The sequence below is a fragment of the Aotus nancymaae genome, unplaced genomic scaffold (assembly GCF_030222135.1).
Source record: "Aotus nancymaae isolate 86718 unplaced genomic scaffold, 86718_ANA_hifiasm-v0.15.2.pri h1tg000064l_1, whole genome shotgun sequence".
Taxonomy (NCBI): domain Eukaryota; kingdom Metazoa; phylum Chordata; class Mammalia; order Primates; family Aotidae; genus Aotus; species Aotus nancymaae.
In genome coordinates this window covers 29,484,915-29,508,629 of record NW_026988479.1, presented here as the reverse complement: position 1 = coordinate 29,508,629, position 23,715 = coordinate 29,484,915, and the positions used below count along the sequence as shown (strand labels likewise).

General features: G+C 45.3%; 1 protein-coding gene and 1 pseudogene across 1 annotated transcript; both read right to left on the bottom strand.

The window, feature by feature from the left end:
- Nucleotides 1–873: 873 nt before the first annotated feature.
- Nucleotides 874–16,452, bottom strand: SAP30L (SAP30 like). The gene is made up of 4 exons (XM_012454719.2): nt 15,647–16,452; nt 11,049–11,171; nt 8,751–8,849; nt 874–5,998 (listed from the first exon to the last, which is right to left on the bottom strand). Exons 1-4 carry the CDS (start codon nt 15,842–15,844, stop codon nt 5,870–5,872), a joined length of 549 nt encoding a protein of 182 aa, XP_012310142.1. The 5' UTR covers nt 15,845–16,452; the 3' UTR covers nt 874–5,869.
- A 1,618-nt stretch (nt 16,453–18,070) lies between these two features.
- LOC135270686 (5S ribosomal RNA) lies at nt 18,071–18,189 on the bottom strand (annotated as a pseudogene).
- Nucleotides 18,190–23,715: the final 5,526 nt, after the last annotated feature.

Genomic DNA, 23,715 nt, shown 5'->3' with positions numbered 1-23,715 from the left:
AGGACAAAGCTGTGGTAAGGTGGCACTGGAGATAGGTTTGAAATGGGAGGCCTGAACTCGAGGCTTGCCTTTGCTCTTCTCCAGCACTGTGAGGCCAGGTGAGTGGCGTCATCCAGTAGGCCTTGGGGATCTCCACCAGTATCATGCAGCCATACTGCCCTGGCATCTCAAGCTGTAGTATCCCTAGGGAGTGTGCTACTATGCAGATTCTGACTCAATAGACTGCTGGCAGGAAGGGCTGTGAGATTCTGCATTTCCAACAAGTACCCAGATGGTGGACCAACTTTAAATAGCAAGGCTCTACTTTAGGTGAAGAAACTCCAGGCCACACACTGTTAAAAATGTCTTTGAGAAATTTAAATATTGGGATGTTTACATGCAGGTCTGGATTTCCAGCTCCTCTGGCCAAATTGCAAGACCTGGTCACACAGGGCTGGTGTGCCCACAAGGATACAATAGCGGAGAGCTGAGTAGTGGCTGCCCTTAGAAGGGACCTAAGTTTTCATTTGCAGCTCACCCTCTGCAGGTATTTCAATGTGCAGTTAATTCCCCATCCAGTTTATTTAGGTGGAGAACTGAAGACCCAGCGAGAGAACTCTATCTGCCCAGGGCATTACATGGAAGTTGAGCTCCAGACTCAGGCTGTTGGACCCAGTCAGGCTCTTTCCAGGTGAGTGAATGGGATAGCAGGACTGGAACTTGGGCTTAACCTTCTGGGATCTAAACTCAGTGTACACTAGGAATGTAGGTGCTAGTATTTGGAGCTGGGAGGAAATATCACTGTCATTAATCACTGTAATACGCTGCCAGGGGCCAAATGTGGAAGTGAAAGCATCTGAATTCTATATAGAAATTCAAAGGGAAGACAGATGGTCTCTTACTCATTCAGATTGTTTATTAAGAGCAAAAGTTGGGCCATCCCATCTGTGTGATATTGCAACATGAAAAGTCACATACATACTAAGGAGACCCCATAGACTTGAGAGCCTTTCAACAGTACAGAGCCATAGATTACAAAGTTAAAATACAAATGATCCCCCAGATTTGGCAGGAAACAAGTACAATATGAGGAGGCCTGGAATGGAAGGGCACTTACTTTTCAATAAGGCAGTTACAAAATGGAGGGGGAAAAAAAACCCCAAAACCTCATACCCCAAAATATACTCTGATGAGCATAGCAGACAATAGAAATGTAAAAGAGGGATCCTGTACAACCCTCTGTCATTGGCAAATGTGTTCATTAAGTGAAAGCAACTGAAGGGTTTGTGTTTAAGATGCAAGCTAGATAAAACAACTGACTGTAGACATTTCTACCTCAAGAAAAGTTCCTATCTTGCCCCAGACTGGATTCTACCTCAAATCACCAAATCCACTTTACCATTCCTAACCATAAACTTGGAAACAGTCTATAATACAATGAAAGGAAATAAAAAGGCACCCCTAAAGCACCATGCTTCCCAAGGCATGCTCTTGAGCTCATCTGACCTTCAGTTTAATGGCCCAGCTCAGTAACAGGGACCAGGAGCCAGGGCCAGCTGCATTATACAACCTCAAAGGATCACCTGGAAGGCAAGTCTGACCAAGAGATCACAGATCAAGCCCATTTCATGAGAATTTAAATGCCAGGACAATACTACATTTCCCACTAGAGCTTTTGAACCCTGGTTTTAAATTACAGGCTAGATCTATTTTCCCTAACCACTCATTTTCTAAACTTAACTGGCCTGATCATCCACTCAATCTTGAGTTCTGCAGGTTGGCCTTGGGAATTTCTGTTCAATTATAAGTTCTCAAGAATTTGAGGGCAGCTGATTTAGACTGAATTAGAGTCATCCTGTAAGTCAGAAAGAACAATGCTAGACAGGTCAAGAGCGCCAGAGGTTGGTTCTGGTAATGCCATATGACCTCAGGCACATCTTTTTGAGTTTTAGTTTCCCCATCTCTAAAAATGCATGACTGGACAACAGCAAGCTTAAAGGTCTTTCCACCTTGAAAATACAGCACTTTTCTGACACTGAGACTTTGTTTTCTCAGTAATAACTGTGTGTGAAGTCCGTACAGGAATCTAAGGTACAAGCCCCGGGCAAACATGAGAACTTAAAACTTCATGGAAAGCAATAAAGTTATAAATCTTCCAGCTGAACTTTTTCCTGATGTTGTGAGCATCCGTTTTTGTGGGGCAAGCACAGAACTGAGTCCTCATCTGTCTTTGAGGTTTAGCAGGCTGCTAACATCGCATCACCCTCTCGTCCCCCCACTGCTTTGGCAAGAACAAGCGAGCATAAGCCAGCCAGTAAGGTTTTCCCAGCATTCTCCAACAAGGAAGTGAGTGGACTAATACTCAGGGGTAAGGACAGGACACCAAAGTGTCCATGTCCTAGCACTGCTTATTTCCAAAAGGCAAATGCTATGCCCTGGGACAGTGCCAGCAATTAGGTGCTTTGCCAAAAATAACTTGTCCCACGTGGCCCCCATGGGGCAGAGACTAAGATGGAAATTACAGAGAACATAGAAAAGCCAGAGGTTTACAAAGAACAGGCTTCTCCAGGAGGTAGTGGGTTCTCTGTCTTTGGAGGTGTTTAAGTCCAGACTGCTCAACTCCTTGGTGGGGCGGTTGAAGGCAGAATGTCAGCACCTATGTGGAGCCTAGACTGGGTGATTTAACGGCTCTTTCCCAACTTTTGAGATTTTGTCATTGTAACGACTGACAGTGCCTTTGGATGACTTCCATGAAGCACTGCTCTGGGATCTACACCAGGTATAGCCTCCCTCAATAGGCAAGGCCTCCAGAGTAAGTCCCTTCTCCCACCCTTTCCCTCCCACCAGGCAACTGCCCTGCAGGATATTAACAAAAAAGCTCCCACAAAATAAAGAGCCAAAACACCAAAATTAGATGCAACACTGCAGCTGCAAACAATTGTTACTATCTGTTCTCTGAAAGGCTAGCAGTGACTATTTAGCTATGACAGGAACATCTAACGACTTGGCAGCTGCAACACACACATAGTAAAATTTCTCTTCATTTTACAACACTGGTCTTGAATCCTTTGGTTTTCAATCTTTTATGAGATTCAGCTATGATCTTTTTTTACATGCTGTTGCCAACCTAAGAGTTTGTTCCTTGAAGTAAGAAGTTTGTCCATTGGTTTTTTAAATCTTAAAACAACATGAATGGTAGGTTATTGATGTTTCCATGTGAGAACCTTCAGGGCATATCAAAGACCCACACCAGGCTGGAACTGAGGCAGGAACCATACTCTTTAAGAAGACAATGCCAGTTCTGGATTTCAAATTCCAGTTTTGCCCAGGAGCACCAAGAGGAAAGAAGGCAATGTTGCTACGTCACAGGTGGAGAGAAGCTCGAGTCCTTGATGAGTGGTGTAAAAATGCAGCAGCCAAGATGAACACTGCGTTCCCCACACCCCGCTGGCTCCCTGAAGCCAGACCCCGTTGCTCTGGAGGGCCTGGCCACTTCTCACAGGCAGGAGTCCCTTGCCCAAAGATAAAGCCACCAGAAACTGCAGAAGAGGCTAAGGCAGGTGGTTTAGTGGTTTGATGAAAGAACAGATTTCTGCACATAAGAAAAACATAGGTTCAAATAGCTTTGTCTTTTCTCTTACCTGAAGTGTTTTAAAAGGTTGAAAGGAAGACCACAACCTCCACTTTCCACAAGCACCTCTCCTTAGAGGAAAGACAACAACACAGCATCTGACTGAAGGTGAAATATTTCCCCAGGTTTAGATTTGGAACAAAGATTCTTTCAGACACGCTTGAACAGATGGATCCTACCACCACATATTCTTGTGCAGAAGCTATTGTCTCTCTCAACTGGGAAAACAGATTTGCTGCTAAAGAAATAGTGATGTGACCTACATGCCGACAATTCTGGTTTACATATCAGAAAAATACACTTTTTCACTCATTAAGATATGGACACTTCCATGGAGCAAGTTAATGATGCCTTAACCTGCAGGCCCCATGTGCCCCTCAACTCTAGCCCCTGGAGCCTTCTTGATGCCTGTATCAACATCCTTCAGCTGTAAGCAGGGAGAGAATCTTTAAGCACACAGTGAATGTGAATGACTGAAAACACTCACAGAGCACTAGAACATGCCATCCACAGCCAGGAGGCACACCAAAATAGGATCCCCTCCAGTTCAGAGCATATTCTATATACACTCATTTATACATATTTAATTAAAAAGGCTGCAATCTGCTAGACATGCATTTTGAACACAGGCGAAAGCTTTGCTGCAATGGAACATACTGCATCTTAGTGAGAGTGGGGACCCTGTCCCTATTCCACAGAAAGCATGGTACTCTGCTCCACAGAACTGAGACCTTTGGACACTCTGCCACCCTGCTCAGTAAGGGGTTTAGTTCTGACTTCTCTGAGATGGTGCTCAGATTAAGCCATCTGTGAAACTCTCTGCCAGGCCAGGCTGTCCATTGTTCTTTTTATTATTTAAGGCTTAAGAAGTAACTCAGAATTGAAACTGAGTAGGAAAATGACATCTTTGACCATATGTCAAGATGGTCATAAATTAGAATCTAAATCCTTTTCTTCTCTTTCTCCCACCCTCCTACCTCATACCCTCTGTCCTCCATTACACTGATTAGAGAATTTTGCAAAAGCATGTTTTTGGACATAAAGCTTTGCTTTCACAGGATACTTTGGTTCTGATATAATTAGGTTGAGCAGTTCAACTTTTTGAACAAATTAGGTATTTCCAAAAATTATTTTAGCAATCTTTCTCCCTAAGAAGGAGGGAGGCAAATTGTTCACAAAAATGAGCATCAGATGGGATTGACCTTTGTTGCCCAAACTCATGATTTGCTGATGACCAGAGCCCAGGGAGTCAAGGCCAGCCAGACTTTCAATCCTAAGCTGGACTTCTGGGCAGGAAATCACATGGCTCCTGGCAGCTTGCATGGTGGTTGTGAACTTAGGATGAATACTTCTGAAGACACTTGCCACAAACCACTAAATATGTCAGTGTGTCAATGCATTCATTGCCCAGGAGCTTGGCTGAAGTCATAATATCTAAGTGTACCCCAAAGAGTGAAGCACAGTGGGGTGCATAAGGGACCGTATCTTCTGTGAGAGTCTCTATATCACTGTTTCTGGAACCTCAATGAATACAGTTTTGCACATGCAACTGTCCTGAAATACTTATCTGATCAGAAACTTCCTTGTTGGTGCATCAGGATTTCCTCCACATTCTAGCAGTTAAGTGGTGAGCAACAGAAATGGCACAGGTCTCAGTAATGAGAGGTGTGAAGCAGATGTTACAAGGCTGGCACTATTAGTGACAGCTCAATTAGCCAATACATACTGATTGAGTGCCTGTGTACAAGGCACAGGATGAGAGGGGAACCAGTGTCAAACTGATCTGCTGATAAATGACAAAGCTTGCAACGAAGCTGGCGGGATATCTATATCACCAGCGGGCAGCATGCAAGTCCAGACTTCTGTCTGCTCATGCACTTCCACTGTCAATTGCACTTTGCTGCTATTCCAAGCTACGGCTCACACATGGCAGCCTGGTGGATAAGGTGATTACCAAAGTATTTCTTATCCCACATTTCCAGTAGAATTGACTTAATGCTTTGCTGAATGCTGAAATACATAGTTTTTAATTCTTTTAATGATCCTGGTTTTTCAGTCCAGTTATTTTAGAAGAAAGTCTTTCTATACACATGCTAAATCATGAGAATATAATCCTCCTGACCAAAAAGATTTACAGTATTCATCATTCAAACTTTTTTATTTACAATAAGATTTAACAGTCTTTATGGGCTTAAATGTAGCAGATTATCACCTGTGCATCAAGCATTACACTTCATTCCTTTAAGATGTGCTTCATCCTCACTCAAGCTGCTTGCCTCCCTCCGATTTCTGGTCCAGTCTACTCTTGTTACTCTTCACCATGTAGATGAAGTAGGCAAGGGTCTCTTTTTCATTCACAGGTATGTTCCTGAAGTGTCGACTCACAGTCTAAGTGTGGGGAGGGGGGAGAAACCAAAGTTCCTTAAACCATGCATAAATCACACTGCAAATTCTACATTGGATAAAGAAGCGAACAGGGAGTTGCTTGCATGCTGTGGTGGGAATTACAACTGCTGCAGAACTTCCTGCCGTGTGCAGAACTCAGAATGCCCTTTGCCTTTCCTCCCCAAGGATGTAGGTGGTTTAATTTCCAGTATCCAAAAGTGGATTTTTAACCCACAGCTCTTCCAAGGTGCACTTCTATTTCAGCGGCAGTCAACCACCTGTCATGGCATGATTTCATGGTCATACTCATGGAGGAGGGATGGGCACTGCTCTGGTTGGCTGGCTGCTACCAAATCCCTAAGGCCTTGAAAGTGGGCAGAAATGTGTCTCTTAAAAATTGTCAGGCAGGCGTGGTGGCTCACACCGGTAACCTCAATGCTTTGGAAGTTAAGGTGGGAGGATTAGTTGAGGCGAGGAGTTTGAGAGTTTGAGAGCACCCTGGGCAACTTAGTGGAGAACTCATCTCTACCAAAAAAAAAAAAAATTAGCCAGGTGTCATAGCATGCACCTGTGGTCCCAGCTACTTAGGAGGCTAAGGTAACAGGATCATTTGAGCCCAGGAGGTTGAGGCTGCAGTGAGCTGTGATTGCACTACTGCGCTCTAGCTTAGGTGACAGAGCAAGACCCTGTCTCAAAAACATAAAAATTGTGTTATATCAGGCATGGTGGCTCACACCTGTAAATCCAGCACTTTGGGAGGCCGAGGCGGGCGGATCACCAGAGGTCAGGAGTCTAGGACCAGCCTGGCCAACATGATGAAACCCGTCTCTACTAAAAATACAAAAATTAGCCGGGTGTGGTGGCAGGCACCTGTAATCCCCGCCACTTGGGAGGCTAAAGCAGGAGAATCACTTGAACCTGGGAGGCGGAGTTGCGGTGAGTTGAGATCACGCCACTGCACTCCAGCCTGGGTGACAGAGCAAGACTCTTGTCTTAAAAAAAATGGTGTTAAATGAACAGCCAACTGAGCAAATTGAACAGAAGTATCTGAACCCCAAAATTCCTCTAAATAATACATAATTGCCTCTTGAAAGACACACTGGATTTGAAGGAAAAATGCATCATTTACTACATACTCCTAATACTTCATTCGGTAAGTAATGAGAATGCAGGTCTCCTCTTGCCCCACCTCATTCTTTCTCTTCCACCAGGGAGAACACTGACAAATGGGTGATGTTATCTTGAAGCAGGAGAGGCTTGTGACCTCCTCTGTGTCATCTGAACACTGTTGAAGAAGTTGTTTAAGTGACAGCTGAGCAAGAAACCTCTACAGGAAAAACCAAAAATGAAACAGGCTGGGAGCCTTTCAGGAAATCTCAATGGATCAAGGTAGTTGAAACAGGTAAAAGATGACAGTACTAGACATAAAGAGTGGTTATCGCTGGATAATAGAATTATATTTTTCTTTTCTCCATTTTCCAACTTTTCTACAATAATAGGCAGAAAAATACATTAAGAAAAGAGTGATTAAGAAAGAAAAGAGGGATGAGAGAATACCCATACAAATGTCAAGGATGGAATTATCAAGCCAGGCTGTTCATGTATTTAAAAAGTGGCCAATGGAGCATTTCCCCCTACTCCAAACTGTGTTAAGAACTCAGGGCAGGAGAAGACTTTCTTGGGTGCCATTCATTAAAATACTTTCATTACCAATACCAAGGGGAAATCAAGGAAAAAAAAGAAAAATAGCTCTTGCAGAACATCAGGAAGGTTTTGGAATGACTAATTTGACACATCTGACATGCAAAAATGATCATATCTATAAAGAATCTTGCTAAGCCAGGCACAGTGGCTCACGCCTGTAATCCCAACACTTTGGGAGGCTGAGGTGGGAGGATCACCTGAGCCCAAGAGAATCATTTGGGCAACACAGTGAGACCTCATCTCTACAAAAATAAACAAAATTAGCTGGGTATGCTGGTGTGCACCTGTGGTCTAAGCTAATCTAGAGGCTGAGGTGGGAAGGATCACTTGAAGTTGGGAGTTTGGGGCTGCAGTGAGCCTACACTGTGCGACTGCACAAAGTCTGTTTCCAAAAAAAAAAAAAAGTATCTTGCAAAAGATTCAAACGAATGAACACTCAGGACTTAGAATCTGGAGTTATGAGATCCCAGGCTCAATAATTCTGCTATCAACTTCCTGTGTGATTTTTTTTTTTTTTTTTTTTTTTTTTTGGGCAGGAGCCTCGCTCTGCTGCCCAGGCTGGAGTGCAATGGTGCAATCTCAGCTCACTGCAACCTCTGCCTCCTGGGTTCGAGCGATTCTCCTGCCTCAGTCTCCTGAGTAGCTGGTACTACAGGTATGTACCACCATGCCAGGCTAATTTTTGTATTTTTTTTAGTAGAGATGGGGTTTCACCATGTTGGTCAGGCTGGTCTTGAACCCCTAACCTTGTGATCCACCTGCCTTGGCCTCCCAAAGTACTGGGATTATAGGTGTAAGCCACCACACCTGGCCTGCTGTGTGATTTTAAGCAAGGCCTTTCCTCTTTCTGTGCCATGGTTTCTTTTCTGGAACTGAGGCCTTTGCAGGTCTAAAGCTGTGGGGTTCTAAATTGTGCCAAAGAGGAATACAGAGTTGCTTCCAGAATTCTGGAGATTACACTTAGCAGACACACACAGTAAGGGAGAATCAGGGTTACCATCAGAAACAGCACAATGCTGGCTCTTTTTAGAGGGCAATTTTGTCTACCTACTTCTGCTAACTGGGCCTTATTGAAGCCCGGTCTGGTCTGCAACTTGTAGTGTCGTTTATAACGTCGTAGGGTATTCACCTGCAGCTGGAACAGATCGACCTATGGAGAAGAGGAGAAAAATGTTATCCATTACTTGACCAACCAGGACTTACCAAGAGCCCACTATGTGCCTAGCACTATACTTGGTAGAGGTGAGGATGGGGAGGGCTACAAAAGGGGTCTTAGAAATGGTCTATTAAGGACGAGTAACTGGCTAGGAGGGCAAAAATAACAGTGGAACTGGCTGGGGTGGGCTGATCTCACAAAACTGGTGGAGAAGGTGAAGCTAAGCTAAAGAGAGGCAGGGTCTGGTAAGGCACTGAGAAACAGAGTAGGGAATGAGGGAGAAAATCAGAGCACAGGCAGCTGGAAGAGGCATAGATGGGCCAGGGGGTCACAGGCAACTGAGATGGGTTTAAAAGGTGAGACTGGATGGCAGCATTTCTAGAAAAACAGAAGGAGCTATCACAGAGGGTGGAGGGTGATAGTGCAGGATGGTTCTGGTGGTGGTTGTTGGGAAGACTGATTAGGGGATACAAAGGGAGATGCTATAGCAACAATCAGAATGCGATGAAGAGGTTGAGCTTTGGAGGGGCAGTGATGCTAGAAGGGACACCAAAGATGGAGAGTAAAGGCAAAACCAGAGACATCCTGGAGAAAGGCCAGAACGAGGCAGTGACTGGATAGAGGGGCACAAATGAGGGCAGTGGGAAGAACTGTAATCCTCAGATAGCTCTCTCCTAGGCCCAGCCTTCAGGTATTAGAATCCTTAACCTCCCTCCAGAGAAAGTTCAAAAGCTACTGTAGTGAATATGCAAACCAGCAAGTTAGGGTTGGGGGTCTTTGCAGATGACTTGATAACAGAGGGGAAGGGACCCCCCCTTTTTTTTCTAACAAAGGAAGAGAGGAAAGCTGCATAGTCATGAAAAATTGAAGGCCCAGAAAGTTGGGCTGCCTTTACCTGCCTCTAAAAGAGCTGTTCTTGCTTCAGGCAGGTGGAGAGCACTTAAAAACAAAATGAATGATCAATATGAGGGGCCAAAGGCCTTCATTCTTTTCAAAACATTCCTCAAAACCTTTTTTTTTTTCCTTGTGAAAAGCATTTAGAAATCGAGTACATCCATTTCTTTATAAAATAACAACGATGCTAAAGGCAATAGCAAAGATTTTGTATACCAATGTTGGAAAAGGGGACACAGGGCGGGGCAGAGGGAAAGGGCCAGATTTTCAAAGGTTTCCTCCACATCTGCAGACAAAGGCCCGCCTACTCTTTCTATTCCTACACAGTCATTTTCACTCTGAGTGCTAACAGGCGGTTGCCTTATGAAATATTCATGTGTCAAATACTCAATGTACACTATAAACGGTTCTTCTTTTGCTGAGTCTTGAGTGAAAACAATTTAGTAGAAAGAAAATCCAATATTCTTTCCTGAATCCTCACTTAATAACACTGGCACCTGAAGGGAATGCAGCCTTCCGGTTTGAGAAGCCTAGGTCTCATGGTCTAGCGCAGTGGTTCTCAACACAGGACGATTTTGTCTTGCAAAGGATGTGTGGCAATGTCTGGAGATACTTTTTGATTATCATGACTCAGGGTGATGGGTAGAATCCCATGAGGGGATGCCGCTGAGACATGCTGTTAAATATCCTACAATGCAGAAGACAGTCCCCACAACAAAAATTATTTGGCCCCAAATGTCACCAGCGCTAGGGTTGAGAAAACCAGGTCCAGTTTAACCAACTTTGAAATGGATCCTTGCAAACCTGGACTAGGTGTCAAGAAATTAGTGAGAGAAAATCAGAGTTGGTATGAACTGATGACTTACACCTTCATTTCACAGAGCAGAAAAAAGAAGGGAAGAGACTTCTCCCAAACCATTACACACACTCTAAAGGCATAAACAGGGTTTCAAAAAAAGGTGACACCGTGGTTGTACTGACGCATTGGTCAGGGGTGTCTTGCAGAAAGGCAGCGTGGTCTACCGGAAAGGGCCCTAGACTAGAGCCTCCAAACTATATACATGACCTCGGCTCTCTATGCCTGTCTGTAAAATGATGGAGCAGTCTGACCAGTTGGTGTCCAAGCTTTTAGCTCTCAGATTCCCTATTACTATAATTCACTTTTCAGATCATAATCCACAGCCAAACAAAGGGGACTAAAATTACTTCTTAACACAAAAAGTAGACCCAGGCCAGAGGTGAGGATCAGATTAGAATCCATTCTTCCAGCTTCTGCAAACTGATTTCTTCGACCTTTACCTCAGGAATGTCAGTGTCGTGCTCGGGAGAATCTCCACCATCGTCACTTGTCTTCCTCTTCCTTTTATTTCGGACACTCTGGATGAAATTTTTGTGAAAATCACAGATATACAGGTGTCTTACCTAATGGAAAGAAAATCAAAGTCAGAGTTGGCCAATTCCTTGGAAACAGCAACAGGTATCTGTTAAATTGTGGGCTTTCTTCCTCTGGAAGGCATTGGAGAGATAGATGGAAGACAAGATGTAGGCCATAATTCCCAGAAGCTCACTACTGAGTTGCAGAACACAAAGTGGATGCTAACATTATACTTGGCGGTGTATCGTACGCCAAGCCTCCACTGCATCGTGAAGACAGTAAATGATTCAGCAAAGGAAGAGATCCCTGGAACAGAGATGTTCAGGGTGAAGGGCCTTGACTAAAAGAGAGGACTTTAGGCAGACAGGAAGCATTCCAGATGGATAGGAGAGCCAAGATTTAGTTTCCAATGAGGATGACAGAAAGAATGAGTGGGGAGGCCCAGGGTACACAGTGTCAGTTGGGTGACATGTAAAAGATTATGAAAAAGTGAGGCATCCAGGGGTGGGGGAGGGCATGAGAACAGCTTAGACTTTCCTTTAGATAAGAAAGAGTCCCTTGGGAGGCTGAGGCGGGTGGATCACGAGGTCAAGAGATCGAGACCATCCTGGTCAACATGGTGAAACCCCGTCTCTACTAAAAATACAAAAAATTAGCTGGGCATGGTGGCACGTGCCTGTAATCCCAGCTACTCAGCAGGCTGAGGCAGGAGAATTGCCTGAACCCAGGAGGCGGAGGTTGCGGTGAGCCGAGATCACGCCATTGTACTCCAGCCTGGGTAACAAGAGCGAAACTCTTGTCTCAAAAAAAAAAAAAAAAAAAGAAAGAGTCCCTCAAGGAAGCAGGGAGTGATGTGACATTTTCAGAAGGCCTGTAGGAGTCATGAACTTACAGTAGGCTGGAATGCATTGTCCTGGGGAAGAGGAAAGCAGGAAAGAAGGGACTGTGGCAATGTATTTGGGACACCCTATTTTTATACTGATAATAGCTACTATTGTAGGATAATAACTCTTTGAAAAACTTTGTTTCCATGTGTCATAATTCTTGCGTTACCTCACATCTGATCCACAAAGAAATGTGGAAAAAGATGTGGAAATTCTTACAAGGTAGAACCACATAAAGAAGGTGGATACTACAGATTTTCTAATGCAAGCTGGAGGCACGCTAGTAAGTGAAGGTGGTGACAGCAGCTAAAACATGAAGAATCCTCCAGGGCTGGCTGGAGGAACCATTGAAAAACCTTACAGAAACTGAATGCCCGGTAAATGAATTGGGGTTGTTGATACTGAAACAGCTGTTGCACAAATGTTCTGCAGAGACTTCTGAATTTGAGTTTATTCCTTAAATCCTTAAAGATAAAAGTCAGCTGGCAGGAAATTGGCATCAATTAATTCAGACCTTTTCATGGAGAAAATAATGAAAATTGTTTATTTATTTATTCAGATGAATGATCACTTTCAATGTGGCTGGATTAGTGAGTCATGAGTACTTTTAAGTTTATACTGTGATGGTGTCTTACAGACAACAGGTACTCGACAAATGCTGATGCACTAATATAGGCAGTCCCCTATATCTAAAAGTGGCTTAGGCTAATCAAAGCCACCATTTACATGATTACAAATTGGGATTGCTTTGCCAGATTGAACTCTGTCAAAGGACTTTCAAACACGGCACATGCCACTGTCCCGAAGAATCCCACCTAGCTGATGTATATACTACTGGACATGCTTTTCTCCAGGAAGAAAGCACGATAAAGCACATTCTGCATCCCTTAGAGGAAGCTGTCCACTCAGATCAACTGCTCAAGTTCACAGTAACAAACTTTATAACAGAACAGGGAGAATAGGTGGCTTCCGAAAGCTTTGGCTAAGAGATTTCAGATCAGGACAATAGAATGGAATCTTAGCTGTAGAAGAACTTAGCAATCACTAGTGCAATCCCATTGACCCCAATCCCATTTTCTAGATGGGTAAAATGAAGCCATCTAGAGTGACGAAATAACCTGGCGAAGGTCATCCAGGCCTTCTACCCCCCTAGTACATGTCTTTTCCTACCCCAGCATTTTCCTTTATACTATTCTCAACTTCCATTTTTCTCCAGAAAAAAAAAGCAGAAATATGTTAACTGGAGGTATATTAATATTTTAATAGATCACAGAACACTGCCAAAGTCTACATAAAATGAGTTAAACAGCCCAAGTTGAATTTTTGGTGCTGTTATTTAAAAAGGTTCTCTGCTAGACTCTCTTACAAGATAAATAATCATTTTCTCCTTAACCATTTTCAAGTACATACTGGTTTTCAGAAATTTCAGAGCTCAGTGGCCTTTGGGAGTTGGGTGGGGGCAGGAGAGTGGTAGCAAAGGCTCTAGTGGTTTTTTTTCCTTCACTCTCTGCAACAGCTAAAAATTCTTTTAACACAGCAGTTACCTGGAATTGAATTCCTGCCCAAGCCTGTGAGAAACAGAATCCCTTTCAGAAATAATGACTTCACACCACCTTAAAACAAATTGTGAGTGATTCCACCTGGAAACCTGACTCCTTCAGAAGTATTACTTTTGGGAACACTAGTGCTAGGCTCGGGCTGCCTTTCTTCTAGACAGTGTGTGTGAAATGATCAGCATCGCTCAACACAGGTTTTCTAGTAGAGTCAATGGGTAAATAAAAGGAGCCCCAGTTGCAGTAGCAAAATCATTCAGATGGGAAGGGATCTAGTGGTCTAAAAGGGATGGAAGATTCTGTTTCTTGGAAAATATTATTATAAGCTGCTCAAGTAAAGCAGCTTCTAACAACCTACACAGAAGGTAGGCAGTGTTACGAAGAGGATGAATTCATTGCCGTATTTCACCTCAACATGTGACCTAATGAGGGACCACCTTGGTGTCTAGCTCCTTGTTTGTTCTTAGGTAATCATCATTCATCCATTTATTGATAGAGAGCTGAGCTGTAGTAAGAAAGTCATTAACTTTCTCCCAACCACTTAAAAACAGCACCTGTCCATGCAAGAGCTGCAAATGTATATAACGATTAACTTAAAATGGGGTAGGAGGGGAGTCTGAAGAAAGGACAAAGAGTCTGAAGAAAGGGAAGAGTCTGAAGAAAGGCGACTAGGCACAGTGGCTCACGTCTGTAATCCCAGCACTTTGGGAGGCCTATGAGGGTGGATCATTTGAGGTCAGGAGTTCAGAATTAGCCCGTCCAGCATGGCGAAACCCCATCTCCACTAAAAATAAAAAAAAATTAGCCAGGCATGGTGGCAAACGCCTATAATCCCAGCTATTCAGGAGGCTGGGACAGGAGAATTGCTTTAATTTGTGATGTGGAGGTTGCAGTGAGCTGAGATCTTGCCACTGCACTATAGTGTGGGCAACAGAGTGAGACTCTGTCTAAAAAAAAAGGACAGGGTAGATTTTGTATTTAGTGGAGACTTAATGAAGAGTTATGTATAGGGCTTGGAAGTAAATCAGATACTATGTTTAAGAAATTAACCAGCCTCTTAGGTGCCGTGTGTATCGGACACCCTCACTTCCTATCTCGGGGCCTGTTTCAACCCTAAAATGAGAGAGGAAACGTGCACTCCTTTTCAGTTTAACAAGCAGTCTCTGATTTCCTCCAAGTGTGGAAAAATTTTGATTCTAAAAGAGAATGGATGTTAACCACCTAAGCTCTTAGTCTGCCTGAATATTAAATACCCCCTTAACTCATTTCCAGTTCCTAATCATGAATCAATCACTTAAGGCTTGCAGCAACAGATGTCAAACTAAAAAGTTCTTAATTGGTTGACAATAGGCACAGCTTCAGAATTGTTAACTAGAAGTGGAGAAATCACACAGAAGTTTCCTATAATAAGGCACAAACAGCAGGGCAATTCTATTTAAATTTAAATCTCCACCCCCTTACTTCAAAAGAAACTACCACTAAGAAAATTGGTATCTTTTCTTCCCCCTCCATCAAAGCGACTGTAAGAGCCATTTCCCAAGACCTGGCCTTGGCCTTATTTCTGCCACATCCTAGAAAAACCCATTTCCACAGCTGCCTGCGAAGCAGCTAGCTCGGTGACACTCTGCAGATGCCGAGGCTGCGGGAACCAGGGAAGTAACTGCCACCTTTCTCTGTCTGAAGGAATAACAGGGTTCCTAGAAGGAGAGAGAAGTTGGAAAAGAGCTGGGTATCTTCACCCCCTCTCCGATTCTTGCTCCTTCAAGGGCCAACAAAATTAATCTACCTCTCCCAGCTATAAAATCTAAACCAATAAAACAAGTTGGAAACTGCTGTCCAATCTTCCCAGGCAGCAGGAGTCCTGAAGCCCCCGCCCCCATCCTCCCGATCTGGGCAGAATCACAATCAGAGCACGTCAGCGCCGGAGCGGCCTTTGAAATGCCGAGTCCAACTCCTCAGTTCTGCAGACCCGGGGCGGCGAGGCCCACGGCGGGGAGTGCCCAGGGAGTCCAGACCGCAGCCCGGGGCAGCGGCCGGAGAGGGTGGGGGGCGCCGGGGCCCAGACCCGGGCGGGAGCGGACTCACGCTCTTGTCGATGTCCAGCTTGAGTTTCTTCTGCGAGATGCTCTTCTGGACCCTCTTGCTGAAGGAGGCGTTGCCCGCGGGCCGGACGCAGCGCTCGCCGTCCTCGATGAGGCAGCAGCTCTGGCCGTAGCCCGGGGCGGCGGCGGGGGCGGCGGGGGGCCCTTCGCGGCTGTCCTCCTCCGTGCTGAAGCCGTTCATCTCCCCGCCCCGGGCCGGTTCCGCTGGGGGAGGGTCCCCGGTAGGCCACTCCGCAGCTGCGAACGCCGCGGGGCAGGTCGCTCAGACCCCCGCACCCGAGGGTCCCAGAGTCCGTCTCCAGCCCGGGCGCTGCCCTGCCCCGCGACAGAAAGGCCCGGCTCCCTCGGCCCCCGGCCCTCCGCCTCCGGAAGCCCCCTTCCTCCCCGCTCGAGGCCCCGGGGTTGGCTCCCGCGGCTCGCAGGGCCCCGCCGGGGGTCACCCGGAGGCGCCTTCTGCCGGGGGCCCAGAACCGTAACCCTGCAGCGGGGGCGTCCAGGAGAGCGTCCCAGGAAGCAGCCGCTCCCCAAGGACTCCCGGCCCACGTTGCCAGGGGGTTTCGAAGGCCCCCGCCGGCTCCCGCCTTCTTTCGGCTGCGGGGCAAACTCGCTGCCGGGCAGCTCCCCCGGGGTGGCGTGGCCTCCTCGCGCGGGGCCCGGCCTCGAACCCGCGGCGCCCGGGCCCCGCGGCTCGTCCGGCCCGCTCCACCCCTGCAGCCACTGGGCTGCTCCCCGAGTCCCGCGGCAGCCCCTGGGCCGCCTGGCCGCCGCCAGCAGAACGCGCCGCACCACAACAGTTCGCTCCCCCCGCCCTCCGCGGGACAGCGGAAGTCCCGCCTTCACGCGGCCATTGGCCGCATTTGCTCTCTGGGCGGGGCCGCCGCTGCCGCTAGCGCGTCCCATTGGGTGTCACCGCCGCCAGTCTCCGGCGCCAGGCTACTTCCTGGACTCTGCTGGGATGGGTTCAAAGTAGAGAAAGTGGAAGAGGAAAGAGTTACCCGGCGAGGACTGGGAACCGGGCCGCAGACTCTCCGGTCCCGGGGAGGGATGGTGAGCAGAGGCCTGGCTGGACCGAGGGCCAGACTCCAGGAACAGAGTCTGGGGACAGACAGAAGTAGAGACGCGGGCGGGGACGCTGAGGGACACACTTGGAGGAGCGGCATATGAGGGGACCTAAAGAGGATAGAGGTGCTCACGAGAGGGGCGGACGAATAAAACGAAAGGGCCAGGACCAGAGGACTCGCGGACACATGGGAGGGAGGGTGGTGAAATAGGACGGAAAGCCAGTCATGGCGGGAAAGACAGAGGGACAGCCCCATACAGATAACGTGGAAAGACACGCGGAGGAGGTGATGGGGGATCTTGTAGTCGCAATATTGGCAGTAGCCGAGAACTTTCAGACTGTGGAGACTGGGACTAGCTTGGACGGCACGGAAAGAAAAGGAGAGTGGGAAAGGAGACCCCGAGGGGTTTGGGCGACCCCTCCACTGGGAAGAGTGGGAAGTCCGGATGAGGTCTGGAGGGTGGACTAGGTGAGCCTCGGTCAAGAGGAGGGAGCTGCAGGGGAGATGGAGAGAAGGCTGAGAGTGGGTGCCAGGGGCCAATCTCGGGATCGAGATGGGGAAGGGCTGCGGTGTCTTGGGCCCTCCCTGGAGCTCCAAGCTGTAGTTTATTGCTTTGAGCCCCTGGGTCTGTCGGCGAAGCGACTGCGCCCTGCCAAGCTCCTGCGCTTGGTTTCGGCGCTCAGGGTACCACCTCCCCTCCAGGAAGGGCTGCAGGGGATCCTCTGGTCCAGCACTTCAGTCATGCCACCCTCCAACTGGGCAACGTGGGGGACAGATGAGGTCCGAAGGGCGATGGGACTACCCCAGGGTAGTGTAGTCATTTAGGTCTGGGCAGCGTTTTATGGCCAGGGAAGAGCGGAGGATGTGTTAGGTGATAGATGAGCAAGTGTTGTATTTTCATAGTACTAGAGGGCATAGAAGGAGCTTCGGGTTTGTGTCCTGTTGAAAAAGGGAAAGCTACCAGTTTCCTTGTCTAGAAGCAGATGCCTGGTGATCTTAAGTTTTGCTCAGTGGCCATAAACGCATATTTGTAGCATCTAAACTGGTAATTTCACACCTGGGACAGCCATCGTCAGAAATAGACCTACCAGAGATAATATGAAGTACAATGATGTTCATTATGAGATTATTTATAATAGGAAAAATAAAATAGAACCTCAGAGTGCCAAAAGGGAAGTGGTTAAGTAAACTACTTAAAATCTTCAGAAAGAGATTTTGTGCAGTTAGCATTTAAGGTAGTTTCAATATCAATGTAAACATTTTCTGTAGAGAATAACTCACCATTAATTCTTGAAGAGTTGATGAGGACTTGGAGAAATGCTTTTTTATTTAAAAAAATAATAATAATAATACAGCACCCGGTATTCCCAGGTCATATCCCATCCCAGTACTAATCAGGCCCAACCCTGCTTAGCTTCTGAGATCAGACGAGATCGGGCACATTCAGGGTAGTATGGAGAAATGCTTTTTTATAAGGAAAAAAATTCAGGATATGAAATTGCCTATAGGATATGATGTCTATACATCTATGTTTAAAGAAAAAAAAAAAACTATTGGTATAAAACATATACCAAAATACTAATAGTGATTATTTCTGGGTAGCAGGAATATGGTTGATATTTTTCTCCTTTTGTTTAACCTTTGTATTTTCTTTAATAAGCATTATTTTTATTTTTACAGTAAAAAAAGACTAAAAATTAATGGAAAAAAGGCACAGATTAATAGGAGTCTTCCTTCAGAGTTCATATTTTATTCAAAAGTAAATTGTTGTTGAACTCATAGGGTTGGCTATAGGAAGAGGATGAAACATAATCCTTGCTCTAAAATGTTATCTCCCATCTGGGGTGCTCAGACATATATGTAGAAAATAGTTGGGTATCTGTGCCAGGCACTGTGTGATGTTGGTTCTAAAGTCAGTTGGTATAGATCAAACATCCTCATTTCCCGTATTTTTCTAAACAGCATTTGCATTCAGTGCTAGGCTATTGTGGCACACAGCTTTTTCTGCACCAACTTCCCCTGGCCTAAGGGGATCTGGGACATTTTCTTAGGTGCTCTATCTCAGTCCTTTAGGTAGTGGCTACTTCTTATATCTGCTATTCTTGTATTATTTAGCATTCTTTTTTCTTTTTACTAGGTAGTTTCTTATAACTGTAGGGGACTACAGTCCCCTATTATAATTGATACATTTATATTAATATTTTCCTGTTCAAATTATTGTAATGCTTACTCTTTCCTGATTACACCCAGACTGATACCCCCAGCCAACTTCTGTGTGTGTGTGTGTGTGTGTGTGTGTGTGGTGGCAGGGGGCTCATGCTTGTAACCATTCTTTCTTTCTTTTTTCTTTTCTTTTTTTTTTTTTGAGGCGGAGTTTCGCTCTTGTTACCCAGGCTGGAGTGCAATGGCGCGATCTTGGCTCACTGCAACCTCTGCCTCCTGGGTTCAGGCAATTCTCCTGCCTTAGCCTCCTGAGTAGCTGGGATTACAGGCACGTGCCACCATGCCCAGCTAATTTTTTGTATTTTTAGTAGAGACGGGGTTTCACCATGTTGACCAGCATGGTCTCGATCTCTTGACCTCGTGATCCACCCACCTTGGCCTCCCAAAGTGCTGGGATTACAGGCTTGAGCCACCGCGCCTGGCCTTTTTTTCTTTTTTGATACTGGGTTTCACTCTTGTTGCCCAGGCTGGAGTGCATGGTACTGTCTCTGCTCACCACAACCTCCACCTCCCAGGTTCAAGTGATTCTCTTGCCTCAGCCTCCCGAGTAGCTGGCATTACAGGCCACTACACCCAGCTAATTTTGTATTTTTAGTAGAGATTGCATTTCTCCATGTTGGTCAGGCTGGTCTTGAACTCCCGACCTCAGGTGGATCCGCCTGCCTCGGCCTCCCAAAGTACTGGGTTTACAGGCATGAGCCACCACGCCCAGCCAACTTGTAGCCATTCTTGATGTGTAATTTTGTAGTATTTATTCAAGGAATACTTTTTCACAATCTTTCCCTATAGTACTATGTACTTTTGACACTTGCGGTGGTTCATGTGGTACAGTACCCTGTGGTGCTAAAGACAGTTGGCTTTGCTGTCAGAACTGGGTTCAGATCTGGGGTCCACCCTTTACTTGTTATAATATGTTAGCAAATTATTTCACTTCTTAAGTCTGATGAAATAGGTGGTGACAAATTCTTAACACTGTGCCTAGAACATCGTAAGTGGTTAATAAATGTTAGCTATCATGATTACTACCATAGTTACATTTGCCCCCCCTAGTAATTGGATATCTTTTTTGTGTGGTTCTGTATAATTATTTTTGAACATAAAACTTTCTATTATTTAGGATTATTATTTTTTTCTGAGTGCCAGTGGTGGAATGGTGGTCAAGACCCAAGGTTTTCCAAGGTCTAAGGGTCAAGCTCACTGACTCTTCCTTTTTTTCTTTTCTGTTTTTTCTGCCCCGTGTCCTCCCCACCCTCACTCCTTCCATCCAGTCAGGCCCCAGTTGAGAAGTTATGCCCCACCACGCCTTAAAGAATCAGAGTCGGACACCTTGGCCAAGCAGTCACAGTCCTTCAAAAGCTCTTTCCTCTCCTCCTTCTTTCCTCTTTTCCCTTTTGGGGGAATGTGGCATATGGCTCTGGGGGTGATTTCCAATGACTGCCCTTCTTTGGGAACAGGTGGATACTTATGTGTGCAGTGACTGGGTTTCTAATCCTTGGGTGGCCCCTGATTGTATAATAGTGGGTATTTGCTGGGTTAAGCCTGTGGTTCAAACTGTACTGGTCAGTTTCTCTCCAGCAAATCTGTTGGTAGGAACTGACAAGTGGTTACTGGGAGTGGTTAGAGCAGAGGCACTTATGGTGGGTGCTGTCTCTTGTGCTCCCCAGGGCCTGGTAGTTGAGCTTGCCCTTGGGTTCCGTAAAGTACTCATAGATATGTTGGTGTAGACCAAAAGTATCGAGACAGGTCTCAATTCAGAAGGTTTATTTTGCTACAGACTAAGGATGTGCCTGTGACACAGCCTCAGGAGGTCCTGACTACATGTGCCGAAGGTGGTCAGGATACAGCTTGCTTTCATACATTTTAAGGGAGACATGAGATGTCAGTCAGTGTGTATAAGATGTACATTGGTTCCATCTGGAAAGGCAGGACAGCTCGCTGCTGGGCTTCAAGGTCACAGGTAGATAAGAGACAACTGATTGCATTCTTTTGAGTCTTTGCTCAGCCTTTCATTGAATATACAATTTTCATGTCGGGGAGGGGTGAGGTGGGTGGTAGAGGAATAGTCATTTATGCCTTTGTCCCAGTGAATCTGCATTTTTACATCAACAATAGGGCAGAGGAAGCAACCAGATACTCATTTGTCTCAGGTGAGCAGAGGAATGACTGAGTTCTGTCCTTTGACTCACACCTATGAAGATAAGCTATCCATTTACATTTCCAGGGTGAAATTCAACAGAACTGTTTTACGGTAAAGATCTTGAGGCCCAGGAGGAATTTCCTTGTGGGCAAATTGTGAGGGAGGTCTGTACTTTTTTTTTTTTTAAATCCTTGTAGTTATCTAATTTAGGAATAAAATAAGAGGTAGGTTTGCCTAATGCAGTTTCCAGCTTGACTTTTCCCTTTGGCTTAGTGATTTTGGTGTCCTGAGATTTATTTTCCTTTCACGTTGTTTGTCCTGGCAGTTCTGCAAGGACAAGGAACTGTCTATATGGCTCATGATAGTTTCCAGTGCCCAGGACTTGATTAATATTTGTTGAATGGATAGATAGATGGATAATGGATGACTTGACCTCTGGAATCAAGAGGCAGTACAGTAGAATGGTTGGGATAAATCCAGATGTAGTCAGTTTATGCTGGAATACTGGCTCAGCCACTGACTAGCCTGGGAGCCTTGGGAAAATTACATGTCCTTAGAATGCATTGGTTTCCTCATCTGTAAAATGAGATTCATAGTAACCTCTCAGGATTGTTGTGAAGACTGTCTGAGTTATTAGATATAAACCAGTTATTAGATATAAAAGTGCCTGACACATATTGGGTACTCAATTAGATATTATTATTGGCTAAATTAGTCATAATTAGGTTTAGCAAGTAATAGAAAACTCAAAAATAAGCTTATATTTTTCTCTCATCATCACGAATCCTAGAGGTTATCAGATTGTTTTCCTCAGCATCAGGGGCCGAGCGAGGCTTCTCTTCGGTTGGTTTGCCATGTCTGGCTTCCATTCCCAGGGTCGCATCACTGAGCAAGGTGGCTGCTGGGACTCCATCTACTAAGGCATTTTAGCCAGGAGGAAGGAGGAAAGGCAGAGGAAGGGCTCACCCTTCTTCTTTAAGGATACTTCCCAGAAGTTGTAGGTGAGCCTCCCACTTTGGCCAGAATTTCGCCACACCTAACAGGGGGAAGGGAACATTGGGAAATGTAGCCCTTATTCCTGGTGACTGTATGCCCAGGTAAAAACAGAGGGTTCTACTACATGTGGAGATAGGTGGAATATATATGGGGCTCAACCAGCTGTTCTGCCATACCTCTTTTTAGAATTTCCCCATCTCTTAAATTCTGGGAGTGTGTCTTGGTTAATTTTGGTTCTGTTTCTCTGGAGAACTCTGACTAATCTGGGCTGCTAAGACCTGTGGTTTTTGATCCAGGGACCACTGCAGTCTTGGCATTTTGCCATTTGTCAAGTTTCTGAATCTTTTATTTTTTTTAAGACTGAGTCTCGTTCTGTTGCTCAGGCTGGAGTGCAGTGGTGCAATCTCAGCTCACTGCAGCCTCCACCTCCCAGGTTCAAGCGATTCTCCTGCCTCTGCCTCCTTAGTAGCTGGGATTAGTGGTGCTTGCCACCACACCTGGCTAATTTTTGTATTTTTAGTAAAGACGGGATTTTACCATGTTGGCCAGACTGGTCTCGAACTCCTGGTCTCAAGTGATCCACTCTCCTCAGCCTCCCAAAGTGCTGGGATTATAGGCATAAGCCACTGCACCTGACTAAGTTTCTGAATCTTAACAATGTTCTCTGCAGCTTGCATTGCAGGAACTGCTATTGTCTGCAACAGAGTACCACCCAGTCTTTATGGAAAATATTTCCAGGTTCCAAACCTAGCTCTACATCACAATCACATGGGGAGCTTTAAAAAAAATTACAAACATTTCAGGTCTCATCTCAGCCCTCGTAAATAAAATCTTAGTGGAAAGAGTATGAGGCTCTGAAATCTACATTTTAAAACACATTAATCTACGGATAATTCTTAATGTAACTTAAAGGTTAAGACACCCTGCTTTAAAGGTTAAAGTGTAATAAATCTTCATTGGAGGCAATTATCTCTTCTAGTGTAAGTAGCCTACTCACTTTCTTTCAAACATATGTATTTTCTTATGTCTGCTCTTTTGCTTTCAATGCTCCCTGACTTAGACTCACTGACTGTTGGACTCAGAAAGGGTCTTAGGAAACCAATCCTTTATTTAAGCCTGTGGGATCTGAGTTCAGCAAGGTTAAGCAACAGGTCCAAGCACACACAGTGATTAGTGGCTATTAGGAATTGAAAAGGTATATGGTGGCAGCATTTGCTGGGATTATCTTTAAAATCTCCCTTTCCCCAAATTAAGAGGCCATTAAGGGGTTATACACAATTTATTTGCCAAGTTAGGGCAGTTCCATCTATAGCCTCCACATGCTCCACCCCTCGACTAGGTATTGGCCTTCAGGGCTGGGTACACTTGCCTTCTCTTGATATCCTTTCCCTAGATGATACTAGGTTTCCTTACAACCATATGTTAATGTCTCCTGTCAATATATATCTGAAGACTTGTGCGTAAAATGACAGATTTGAAAGTGAAATAGATTGGCTGCCATTAGCAATATTTGGGAAAAATTCTAGTCTCTTTGTTGGGGGAGTAAATCTGTAACTCCAGAAAGGAAATAGGAATACATATTCAGGAATGAAGGAATGAATACAGCATAGAAGTTTCTATGGTCCTGTTCTGCTT